We start from the raw sequence: 14060 nt of genomic DNA, 5'->3' as shown, positions 1-14060 counted from the left end.
GCCATCATGCTCTCTTTTAACAATTTTTGGTCATGCACTAAACGAACTTCCATTACTTCTCGGTTTTTTCGCTCCTCTTCAAGTTGATTCTTAACTTCCATTAGCTTGCTTTCTACACTCTCTCGTTTACGACGTTCTTCTTCTGCTTCCTTTTGTTATGCTTGAAGTTGTTCTTGAATTTCATTTCTAGATATTCTACTTGCTGACTTAATTCCAGATCCTTGACCAAGAATGTACTTTGATTTTTCTCCCATTATTTGCACAAATGCAACATTAATAATAGGATCCACATCCGTACCCTCTTCAATTTCTTAGAAGTTTAAGCAACAACATCTTTCACTTTATCCTACAGAAAAGGTTATACTAGCTCTCCATATTTATTTAAATAAACTCATTCTATGAATAAAGGTAAAAGAAAAAGTACATTCACTTCAGCAGAAGCATTAGTAACCCATTGCCCATTTGGCTTCATGTGAGTTATTTCCCAAAGTTTTTGAAAATTCGGCTCCTTTTCAATGGTTATGTCCCTCTGTCAAAACAAATGAAATTATGTTATTGTTGAAATCGTAACAATAATCGATCAAAAGAATTTACATATATCTCACCGCTTCATAAGACACTGCTTGAAAAGTTTTTCTGTTGCAAATATGATTCATTTCTTGTTTTGCCTTGTTATTTTTGTTTCTTTCACTCATTTTCTGCATTGATTATGAGTTTAGAAAATTATTTTGATATAAGTATATAACCAGTCAAAAAAGGAAACAAACAATATAAAAGGTTACTGAAAGGGTAAGATGGAGTGTCATCAACACATAGAGAAGATTACTAAAAGTGTAAGTAATGCTTATGCTAGGAAGTTCTCTTATGCAGGAAGACTACAAATAGTCAATGTTGTTTTCTTTTTGATATTTAACTTTTGGGGTGGAGTCTTTATCTTACCTCAAAGAGTACTCAAGGCTATGGATAGAAAATGCAAAGATTTTATATGGGGAAGTAGTGCAGATCACAGAGAAAGGCACCTATGGTTGCCTAGGACAAGGTGTGCCTCCCAAAGAAATTCGGAGGACTAAATGTTAAGGGATGCAGAAACTGGAATGAAGCTTTAGTTGGCAAGTTATTATGGCAGGTTTTGGAGAAGCAAGACATTCTCTGGGTAAAAATGGGTACATGGAGTGTATATAAAGCAACATAGAAATATTAGGAATCACATTCCTACTGACTGTAGTTGGTACTGGAGGAAGTTGACCTCTCTGAAAACTATAAGATGGCAGATTGGTACAAAAATGACAAGTAGAAGTTGACAAAACGTGGCACTTATTCAGTCACAAGGAGCTATAATGCACTGATAGGGGCTCAAACCACAGGCTGTGGGAAGCAAATCTTATATGGACAAAAATTTACAGCCAAAACATAGATTTATCTTATGGTTAGCAAATCAGAACAGACTGCTTACCAAGTCTAAAATGATGCGAGTGAACATTCATGTGGAGGATGCAAAGTGTTGTCTCTGTTTGGTAGGGGTAGTAGCAACTCCTCAACACCTATTCTCCGAGTGTGACTGGATTACTGCAGTTCGACATGGTCTGACAAACTGGACAGAGGTCTAAATGGTTCAGAAGGATCTGAAATGGCTGAAATAAGGGAGATGGAAGCAAATACAAAATTTGCTGGCAATATGGGAGGCAATGATCTATCACACATGGAAAGCAAGAAATTGAAAGATTTTTCAAAGCATAGATGTGAGTACAAGTTTTGTAATTGTATAAATACAGAAAGAAGTGAGAGCTCAAATAGCCATTCTCCAGAACAGAAGGTATCAGATTCTGTTGAGAAGACTAATTAGAGAGCAAATAGGTTAGATCAAAAGAATGAATTTGTTTGTATTTGGTAATAGCTTATGTTTTATTTTCCTTGAATAGCTTTGATTGAGACCTGGATAGTCCTAAACCTCTTCTTGGAGGTGGTTGGGACAAGCGGTGCTCTTTAGGTTGTAAATTTGAATTTTTCATGTTGGAGTAATAGTAGTATTCACAGTTATTACCAAAAAAAATATATAAAATGTTAAAATTTTTCACTTTTGACTACCTTAAAATCATCAGAGCTGAAGTAGTCTACTAAGAATTTCCATTCAGCTTCATTAACATCTGTTGGTTTGTTTTGCAGACTCTCTTCTTTTGTAGCAAATTTCTTGAAATGGTCATGGTGTCTACTCCGACGATATTGATACAAATTTTTTGCCGTTTGAAGAATGGTATCTCGATTGTGTTGTATGTCCGTAAGTTGAAAGGTGTCCCACAATCAAAATAGTATAAATAATTAGGCTAAATAAAATGTGTCTTAGTTAGTTTCCTCAAATTTATCGCTCAAATCTTTTCATAAGCTATAAGCTCTTTGATTCTCCTTGAACATTGATTGGATTCAACACATACTAGAACAATATTAGTGTAATGATCCTCGAGGTAATTTTTGTGTTTTTGGCATGCTTTTGCTACTTTACCCCTTCCCGTAGTTTCTTTATGGCTTTTATAAGGTGTTGGGTTGTATGGCATGCTTTCCTAAGTGTTTGGTTTAGTTTGGTGCGAGTTTTTGAGTTTTGGAGGCTTAATGCTTGAAAGAGTTGACTTCAGTCAACATTCGGAGATTCGGATGTCATATCAGAATTCTATCAGTTCCATCAGCTTCAAAAGGGTAATTTTGGTCTAGTGTAATAATCGGTTCGGATTTTGAGGCTTTTATTTGGATTTAGTGTAATTAGGCATTTTGGCTTTGGAGTTTTACGAAAAAATTTCCGTCGGTCAGCTTTCTTATTAAAAACGCTCAGAATGGAATTTCGTTAGCGCGGTTAGCTCTAGAACGCCGAATTTCATCTACAACGACCTTTGATTCGGTTCCTGAGGTAGCTAGGATGATTTTGTGGCATTTAGCGTTTTGTTTGGTAATTCATTATAACTATTGACTGGGTCATTGTTGGTGCAACACTGAATGCAGGAGGCCACAATATTAGACCTCCAGTCGCCATTAAAAAAATGCAGAAAAGTACTATAAAATGTTGTTAACAAGGCTGTCTCATGGACATGAGTGTCTCAAATGAGTTGGTGTTGTTCTTTTGGCTACGGTCGTGGGAGATGCTATCATTTCACAGATTAGGAGGGTTGAGATTGGAACAAGTTAACAATTTTTCATAATGCCCCACAGTTCCTCCAAGTAATCTGCACATGGAGTGTTCTTTTTTAACAGTTAATGGTCTCAGCATCAACTGGAAATATTTGTTCACAAAACTTGGAAGTAACTTTGGAGAAACAAGTAGCTATTGAACCGGAATTTGGAGATATAGTTGAACATCCTCTATTGATATCTAACTTATTAGAGGTAGTACTATGGTTTATTTCATGCTATCACGATTCCTAAGTTCATTTACAGTTGATCAACTAATGAATTATTATTTTTTAAAAACAGGTTGTGATGGAAAAATGTAAGATTTCCAATAGTCTTTTCTCGAGCCACAGTTGAAGAATAAATAATGAAGAAGCTGACAAATTTCATTTGATGAGATATAGAGATAAACAGGAGAGAACAATATGCCATAGATACAAAATTGGCGAGGAATACATTAAACAAATGATTAAATGCTAGAAGAAACACTACATTATAGATCATTTATTGCTTGTGGATGGAACGTAGCTGCGAGATCTTTCAAAATAAACAGACATCTGAGGAGAGTATTATTAGACGTATCATTCGAGATATACATGGAAGAGGATCTCAGCATGCTAGATTAGGTGGAAGACTACAACAACTTAATGTATATCCTTAAGCATAGGGATAGTTACTAGAATGTGATGTTTGGTAGAGCTTAGGGTTGCTTGTCCAAGCCTACTGGATGGTTTTGTTTTGAATTGTTCACTTTGGTATTAAAATTTACTTACCAAAAAAAAAGAAACTATCAAAGTTAATAGAGGTCTCAGACAGGGCTCCAAGCAAACCTAATCTCAAACAGGGCTCTAGGTGAGAGGAGATGAAACAAAATCACAGCTAAAATAACCACATGGATCGGTGAACTTCTTCGACAAGATAAAAGAGACAGATAACTACATTACTAGAAATACCATTACTGAACATTTACCATTTCAACAACAACATCAAAAAGATACAGAGAGCTAGAAAACCAGAAACACTACTATGGACCATTTACCATTTCAACAAAAGAAGACGACAGAGAGCAACGATAATAAGAAACACAACTAATGATTTAGGCATTGTCTATCTATCAACAACTAGCTTAAACTTTCAATTTCAAGTTATGAATAACACAAAATCTTGTTAATGGTTATCAGTTAGAAAATGATCAGATCCTAGAAAAAAAAGAAAAATAACATTGAAGGATCAGTTGTTGCACATTACAATGCATAAGAAGGCCAAGTACTAACCATTTACCAATTCAACGAACAAAGTAGTCAGAGAGCTATGACGATAATCAGAATTACAACTATAATGCAAAAGAAAGCCAAATAGCTGAACTTATTGGACAAGACAGAAGAGACAGAGAACTAGATAATCAGAAATATCATTACTAACCATTTACTATTTCAACCAAAAAAAAGACAAAGAGCAAAGTACATTACCAGCATACAAGCAACAATCCTATCTTTTCTAGATCAGGAACTCCCTTCCAATTCTTGACGTCATGTCTAGCATTGTGGAGAACTTTCACTGAGAGCTCGGTAATAAAATCTTTAGCTCCAGGACCTACCGCAACTGTTCGATCTAGTGGGATAATCACCTTCAATTTTCCATTGTCATTTTCTTTACGTTTCTTTTGGGTTGAAAGTCCTGTTGTCTTTCCTTTTCCCTTTCTCTTTTTTTCTTTAACAATACATAAAGATGTTAATATATATATATATAAATATAACATATATGATGTAGAGATTTTGAAGAGATTCAATTTAACAAATGGATAAACTTACCTTGATGTGGGATTGCACCTACATCGGTAGTTTCACTATCATTAGAAATATGCATATTTTGCATCATGATTGGCTGCAACCACAATATCAAGAAACCCAGTAAAATCCCACTACATGATTAGCTGCAACAACTATAATATTATATAAATAAAGACTAGTCAAAAGTACAAATCATGAAAGTAAAATATAACAATTGATAAACAAATAATGTTCAAAAATCGAGAGAAACCAATAAAGCTTCTAAGCAAGAAGATAAATAAATATGGGAAAAGTAGAAAATAGAAATTAACTATTTCGGTAAGGTGAAAAACAAAACTTCTACGGTTTATCTTGATGACAAGTTGAAAATCAAAACCAATCATCATCCTCAACTTCATCATATTCACTAGTATCTTCATCTGTTGCAGAATCACTGAAGTCATCTACATTTTCATGATCAGGCTTATCTACAACTACTAAGTCTACTTCTTCCTCGTTATTGAGAGAAGGTGCTTCAACACTCACTCCATCAATGTGTTCTCTTTCTATTCTGACGTTATCATTCTCCAACTCTACTTCTTGATTTGTTTCTCCTCTTTCAACTAAGTCAATCAGTTGGTATGGTTCCATTTCATGTTTTTATTTAGGAAGATCATAAAAATTTCGTGGTCTTACCCTTATCACTGAATGCCATTTTTCACTTTGACCATGCTTCACATAATACACTGATTGAGCCTGTGAGCCTAGAATGAATGGATCACTTGTGTAATGAAGTCGTGTTATATCTACACAGACAAATCCATATTCATCTTTTTTGTAACCTCTACTTTGACTACGACCTTGAGGAGGAACTTCAAATCAGTCACATTGAAATAATATAACTGATTTATTGTTCATATATTGGATCTCTAAAATTCTTCTTANNCATTTCATGTTTTTATTTAGGAAGATCATACAAATTTCGTGGTCTTACCCTTATCACTGAATGCCATTTTTCACTTTGACCATGTTTCACATAATACACTGATTGAGCCTGTGAGCCTAGAATGAATGGATCACTTGTGTAACGAAGTCGTGTTATATCTACACAGACAAATCCATATTCATCTTTTTTGTAACCTCTACTTTGACTACGACCTTGAGGAGGAACTTCAAATCAGTCACATTGAAATAATATAACTGATTTATTGTTCATATATTGGATCTCTAAAATTCTTCTTATCCTTCCAAAATAATCAACATTTCCTGTATGTTCATCACTCTTCACAACCACACCACTGTCTTGAGTTTTCAAACCTAGCTCAGATTCCATTGTTCGAAATCGAGAATCATTCAAGATATATCCTCTATAACAAAAACCTCGAAGATCTGGAGGTCTTGCCAAAATTAGTAATTCTTCAGTAATTCGGTTATCACTATTTTCCTTTAATTCTATCACTTGTAGTATTTTTATTACAATATCACAAATAAAATTAATGTTGTTTTAAAAAATAAATTTACAAATCATCAAATGAAAGATTTTACCTTTTTTTCAAACCATAAAGGAAATTCTTCCTTGTGTCTCTTTGCTATATTTCTATTATTATCCTTTGTTAAAATATCTAAATGTTCTCTATATGTGGAGGTTTTGAAAAAAATAAAAAAAGTAATAAAAATCCGACACAATTGTTAAGTGTTTGTAAGAAAATGATGTAAAGGTGAAAAATATCTTACTCAATCCAAGGTCTGACTTCCTCACAATTTTGGAGATTGTAAAAATGAGCCTGATTGATTTCAGAAGTATTCAAATTTGTCCAATTACCCCCTGCTAGTGGTTTACCATGACAATTAAATATAGATAAGCTATTGTGATCAGTGTTAGAAGAATTAGAATTCCTATTTGGATGATTTTGCTTTGTTTCCATATCACTCAAATATCTAGAGAACAATGTAATGCACTCCCCTGCAATATGACCCTCAACAATTGATCCTTCTACATGATAGTTGTTGCGTACATAACCTTTCAAGGTTCGCAAAAATCTATGAACAAAATATTAATATTTTAATAAATTTAAATTAAAAGAATAGATTTAAAAAGTAAGAAACCAACCTTTCGATGTACTACATCCATCGAAATTGAACAGGACCACCCAACTTCGCCTTATTTGCCAAATGAATTGCCAAATGAAAAATAACATCAAAGAACGTCGGCATGAACACACGTTCTAATATACATAATGTCATTCGTATGCTTTTATCTAGCTATTCTAGCTTCTCCACAGATAACTCTTTAGAACACAAATCATTAAAGAACAATGACAATTCAATTAATGGGTCATGTGCATCTTTTGGTAAAATTTCTTTAATGATAAGTGGTACAATACGCTGAAAAAGAACATGATGATCATGACTTTTAAGCCCAAAATTTTTAGCTTCCTTGATACAACGACTGATTTTAGAAGCGTAAGCATCGGGAAACTTAACTTCTTTGATAAGCTGACAAAATTGAATCCTTTCCGCTTTAGACATTGTATAACTTGCTGGAGGAAGTATGTATTTATCCCCAATTTTTATGGGATAGAGGGACATTTTGATCTTCATTTCTTGTAAGTCCAATCAAGATTTCAGGGTGTCCTTTGTTTTTCCTTCAATATCCAACAACGTACCTAACACACTTTCACTAATATTCTTTTTCAATGTGCTTCACATCCAAATTATGTCTCAACAATAAAGTCTTCCAATATGGGAGTTCAAAGAATATACTTTTTTTTTCCAATTATCATATCTTTCAGTATCTCGTTTTTTTTTTCTTGTGTTGTCATTGACTGATCTTTGTGAAGAGGTATTAAGTTGCACAAGCACATCTTCACCACTCAAAGCATGTGGTGCAATTCTTTCTTCCTTTGTGTTATCGAAAAAACTTTTATTCCGACAATAAGGATGATTCATCTCCAAGAACCTACGATGACCCATATAGCATTGCTTTCGACCATGTTTCAAGTAAGCAGAACAAGTATGCATATGACAAACTGGACAAGCTAATTTACCTTTAGTGCTCCAACCAGATAAAATACCATAAGCAGGAAAATCATTGATCGTCCACAACAAAGAAGCATGTAATTGAAATTTTTGTTTCATAAAAGCATCATAAGTCTCAATTCCATCCCCCCATAAGATTTTCAAATCATCAATCAAAGGTTGGAGATACACATCAATATCCATAGCAAGACCTTTTGGTCCAGGAATAAGTAAAGACAACAAAAGATTAGATTGTTTCATGCATAGCCATAGGGGAAGATTATATGGAATCAAGATAACTGGCCACATGCTATATGAATTACTCATTGAACCAAAATGATTAAAACCATCTGAAGCAAGTCCAAGTCTTACATTACGAGGATCTGAAGCAAAATTTGGATATTTTTCATCAAAACTTTTCCATGCCAATGAGTCAGCAGGATGTCGTAACACTCCATCATCAACTCGTTCATCCTTATGCCACCTCATTTCTTTTGCGGTTCCTTTTGTCATAAACAATCGTTGTAATCTAGGTATAATAGGAAAATATCTAAGAATCTTTCTAGAAATTGCTTTCTTTTTGTTATTCAAATTACCTGAAGCAACCTCACTATTGACATCTTTTCCTTTTCTCATTGTCCATCTTTTTTCATCACATTTAGGACATTGTTCAAGATCCGCATATTCCTTTCTATATAAGATACAATTATTAACGCATGCATCTATCTTCACATAATCTAAACCCAAATCTTTTATTATCTTTTGAACTTCATAAATAGAATCTGGGAGCACATTTTCTTTAGGTAAAGCATCACTAAGTAATTTCAACAAAGAGTCAAATGAAGTATTACTCCATCCATGCATACACTTCATTTGAAAAAGACGCACTATAAAAGAGAGTTTGGAGTACTTCTCACAACTTGGATACAATCGATTTTCTGCATCCTTCATTAACTTATATAATCTCTTAGCTTCTTTATTAGGCTCTTCGTGCGGTGACTCAGTTGTCTCATTAAAGTCATAACTAGTATTGGGAACACCATGATATATATCATGCAACATTTCATAAATTGGAGCATCATCATTTTCTAAATTTGAATCTTCACTAATATTTGTTTCATCATCTGAAGATAGATCTAGTTCACCATGATGAATCCACTTTTTATAAGTTTGATTCATTCCCAACCTACATAAATCTATTCTCACTTCATCGCGTGTTTTCCAAAGAACATTATTGCATTTTATGCACGGACGTTGAATTCTTAGACCAACCTCAAGATTAGAAAATGTAAAATTCAAAAATTGCTCCACACCATTTAAATATTGCGGTAACACTCTATTTCCAATAAGTATCCAACTTTTATCCATTATATACTTACCTACAACAATTTTAAATCAATTAATATAAATTTATATGATTTTTTAATAAAAAAATAAAGAAAGAAAATGTTAGAGAAAAACTTCATATTATAAAAGGTCAATATAAAAACAGAAAGTGGTTTTAAGACCAGTAATTCTTTTTTGTATATCTACATCTACGAACATCTTCAGAAATCATTCATATATCTACAACCTCTCATAAAATAGATAATATTAGAATAGCTAAACAATTTAAATTCAAATCTGCATGTGATATTTCAATATCAATATAAGCAACTTAAAAAAGAGATGGCTTAATAAAGGAGTGGTGCAACTATGAAACTATATGAGTTGGAAATACATCTCTTACTCAAGATAAATTGATGAAAAGAGGGATTACTATCTATCCCAGTTGCTGCCTATGTGGGGAAACTACAGACACAATTAATCACCTTTTCCTCCACTGAAAAATAATTGGTCAAGTATGGAAGTTGTACTGTATGATCTTAATTACTGATAAAAATACACAAACTTACCAATTTCAAAAAAAAAGTATGCTAAAGATAGATATGCATGCAAGTTATCTGTCACATCTTTTCATATCTTAAGCGTGAATATAACAAGTTCATAGGCACCAATGGCAACAAGTTGGTAATTTAAATCTTCAGAGAAGCACATACACATGACCAAACTGTATTACATCAACATTACTTCAAAATGTAAGGAAGAACTGAAATAAAAAGGTAAATTACCATTGGAAATAGGTTGAAATATTGCTCCAGCACTTACAACCTTAGCTTTAGTTATGACAATAGATGGAAGATGAGACCCTGCAGAAAAATAAACCATGCTAAGAATATCAGTATAATTAATCTAAATTCTTAGATTATTCAACCAAGCAAATACTGTCACCTACGATAAGAAAAGAAAATTTCCTCTTGAGAGACCATACCTTAAAAGTAATGAGGTGTTAGAAGAAAAGGTGCAATTTAGTACACGGAACAAGCTTTCAGACGCTATTAAGAAAATTATACATATAGTAGCAACACAATGTATCATAAACATAATCGTTGACTTTGAACCATCAATGGGTGTTGAAACTCGACAATGAAGATCACGATGTCAAATTATACTAATAGATACCTAAGATAATACTCTTTTTTAAAAGGTGGAATAGACTAGGTTTTGATCAAAAACTATATTTCCTAAAAGAATAAAAAGTAACAGCAGACACTAACTTAAACATATCTTGCCCTTAATTAAAAAATATAAGACACACATTAATCAATCAATATATAACAACACATACGTGATATTTTAAGACAAACACATTAAGCTACATGTGATATTTTAAAATCAGTATAAAATTGTGCATTTTGACAGTTTCCTCCTTATCACCATCTAAGAGCAAACAAGCATCTTTGAGTTCTTCCACTGTTTGATGAATATTGTCTCTTGCTTCTTTCAAACTCTCGATGTTTGGGATTAAGGCCAATCCCATGCAGTATCTAGTCAAGGTTTCCACGGGGATGTTATAATGGTTAGGAAAGATGGAGCACATCAAGAACAAATGCTTGCACAAGTCGATTGGCAATAAATCGTAGTTGCCTATTTCCACAATGTTCTGATTGATAGACACGAGCCTTGCCTTCATTTGGAATCTGAATTAATATCATATGTTTTCATTGGATTTTAGGCATTCTTAGGCATCCAATTATCTAACTCCATCATCCAATTGTGAAGTCCATTTGTTTTTCTGATTTATAAGATCGAGCATACACTTTCCAGATAAAGCTTATTTAGATTTTGCAAAACTGAAATTATGTAGATGGTTTACTATCACTCTGGCGGGCTTTGTGTCAATCAAAACCTGTATGAGTCAGGAAAGGTTTGCCTTAGCCTCTTAAACACATGGACGGGCTCTGGAATTGACGTGTGGAACCCCAAAATTTCCACGATTCTACAAGTTCTCCTCTCTCTTCAAGCTCTTGTGCTCAATGAAAAACCTTATTTCAATGAGGCTGGATATGATGCATAGATTGTAAAGCTGACGGTGAAAAGAACTCCATAAGCTATAACGAAAATGCTTTCCTAGTTACCTTGAAGTCCATGTTATACCTGCTCCACAACCCACCCAAGGTGAATGATTTATATTTCAAGTTTTCCAAAATTTTTCATGTCATTTAGTTTCAGATAAAGGATGTACAGAAGAACTAAAAACTGGAATTTGGATTGGGTTAAATGAAATGTTATTCTCTTATCATAGTCAACCAGATTGGGTTCCACTCCTTTCTCAAGCTCTTGCATCACTCCCTCTTTGTCACCAAGACTTGAACAGTGCAGAAGACGATAAGGACCTCATGAGTCCATTCTTTGAGGTAGCATCTGTTGCTCAAAACATACCACTAACCAAAGTTAGTCTGTAGTGCCAGACTAACCTTTACTAGATAATCGAAAAGAAGAAAGCGCGACATGGAGACAACATCCAGTATGGCAAGCAGCGGGTAATCCCTAGCATTCCTCAACAATTTTCTTCCCTGTCTCTTCAAACCCAAATAATTTCTACAGAGGAATACAATACCATCCCACTGATCTCACCAAAGCGACTAAATCAAAACAATTGAACTTTAACAAAGCTATTGGATTTTACAAAATAACCTAGGAGACTAAATCATAAAATAATCATATGCAAGAATTCACCAAACTTTGTGAAAAGAAACTAAATCATAAAGAGAACTCACCAGAGATAGACTTCAAGAACACTGATCTTCAGCGAAACACTTGAACAAAGAAATAAACCTAGTTTACGTTTTCCCCAAACCTAATGAAGAGGCGCAACTGTGTGGAAAAGAAAAATAAAATTTGGTGAACTCCTAAAAAAAAATTGGCGTAAACAAAAAAACCCACAATTGTATTGGCGGAAAACTAAAAACACAAATCTAATTTTTGCCACAATGTATAAGTTGTTGTGAAACTAAATACATTAGCAATAATAAAGAAATTATTGTTGCCAAATATTTTTAAAGATAGCAACAAATTAATTAAATTGTTGCCATTATTAAAGTTGGGCAACAATATCATTATTGTTGCTAAAACGTTGTTGCAATTTTTTAATATTCGAAATTTATTATATTAATTATTATTAACAATATAATATCGCAACAATAATAACATATTTGGCAACAACAAAAATATAGTTGTTAAATATTAAAAGATATACCAATAATTAAATCAAGTTGTTGCGATTTATCAATATAAGCCAACAATAATATAGTTGTTGCAAAAGAGTTGTTGCTAATTTCATAATTTCTTGTAGTGTAATCATAATTAATCAAAACAGAATAATACCCAGCTTTTCTAGGCTACTTAATAAGGAGTAGAGTGTCACCGATAGACATTATATCAGATGGTAGTAGCCAACTCAACAAGATAGGCCTACAGGTCAACTAATGATCTTACATTGACCATAATAAGCTTAGGCAGTTAGGATCATGCCAGAAGAGAAATAATAGCCTTAACATAGCTTCCAACCAAAGCCCAAAAAGTGTCTCTATGAAGGTTGCCAAACAAACGTAATGCAACAATGCAGAAATCAGCGAGGCTGCAAGAACAAGCCATGATTAATCAATAAGACACTATTGCCACACTAGTGACCAGCCAAGTTCAACCCACAAAGTGTGGCAAATAACAACAACAATCAATAGCTAACTTCATCGAAGTTATTCCAGCAACATCTCAAAGGAGCGACAAGTTCCCAAGGCAACATAACTTGGTGTATTTCACGTCGTTCAATCCAACAACCATCGTATGCGACTCTAATAAGAATCAAACCAACCCCCTAATTAACTCGAACACTTTAACACCATCACTAAACCATAATAAAAGCCAATTAAGCAAGACAAAGGGTTTCCCATAGCCAGAACATCAAAAGCACCACCACGAAGCTAAAAAATCTATAAAAATGATACTAGAATATGGAATTCCAAAGGAGGGTAGTGAAAATAAGATTACCTTAACCAAAACTTCTGAAATAATACTATGAAAATTCTGCCTCCTTGCAGCAACAACAAATGAAGACTAAATCGGCAAGAAAATTATACCACAACGTTGAGCTCGCAACATACAACAACTTCCGTTAAACATTCGAGTTGAGAATCCAAGCATCCAAGGAGTATTGGAAGAAGGTTTTTATCAATTTTCTAGGTTTTTCTTCAGTTTTATTGAAAAAATGACGACGGTGGTGGTCTTTTAAAAAGACTACCGACTTAGAGTTAGGGGCCCACTTAGAGCTGCTTGCTTGCGCAGTCTCACAGAAACGTACATAAATCTCTACTTTGATGTGTATGGATGAATGGTTTAATTCTTTGGAAACTAGACTCATATTCCTTCGATTTGATAGGTCATGGGAATTCTAACTCTTTATATGCAAGGAGAAAATTGTAGAAACAATTGACCAAAATTTTAGAGAAATTCCTTAAAAGAATTTACAATATTCTTTGCCGACTTTTATTTAGCAACCCTCTTGACTTTAATACTTCTTATTAAAACTTTTTGCAATTAAAAAATAACTCATAAAAACATCCTTCCTTATGTGTTAAGAAGTCTTAGTCTTATTCTAAGAGTACAAGTTAATCCCAACGTTCAAATGGACGGGTGTCACAATCTCCCCCCCTTAGGGATATTTGTCCTCGAATGATGATTGTATTCTCGATATCATAGGAAACAATGAAAGAACCCATAAAACTCATAGGTAACATACCT

General features: G+C 33.7%; 1 protein-coding gene and 1 pseudogene across 1 annotated transcript; both read right to left on the bottom strand.

The window, feature by feature from the left end:
- The window catches only part of LOC125855373 (uncharacterized), a 6214-nt pseudogene extending 641 nt beyond the window's left edge, over positions 1-5573 (bottom strand).
- A 1611-nt stretch (positions 5574-7184) lies between these two features.
- LOC125855363 (uncharacterized) lies at positions 7185-10953 on the bottom strand. The gene is made up of 4 exons (XM_049535085.1): positions 10698-10953; positions 10052-10129; positions 7785-9319; positions 7185-7307 (listed from the first exon to the last, which is right to left on the bottom strand). The coding sequence occupies exons 1-4, from the start codon at positions 10951-10953 to the stop codon at positions 7185-7187; spliced, it is 1992 nt and encodes a 663-aa protein (XP_049391042.1).
- Between the last annotated feature and the right edge of the window lie 3107 nt (positions 10954-14060).

The sequence above is a fragment of the Solanum stenotomum genome, chromosome 1, assembly GCF_019186545.1.
Source record: "Solanum stenotomum isolate F172 chromosome 1, ASM1918654v1, whole genome shotgun sequence".
NCBI lineage: Eukaryota > Viridiplantae > Streptophyta > Magnoliopsida > Solanales > Solanaceae > Solanum > Solanum stenotomum.
This window is presented reverse-complemented; position numbering and strand designations above follow the sequence as displayed.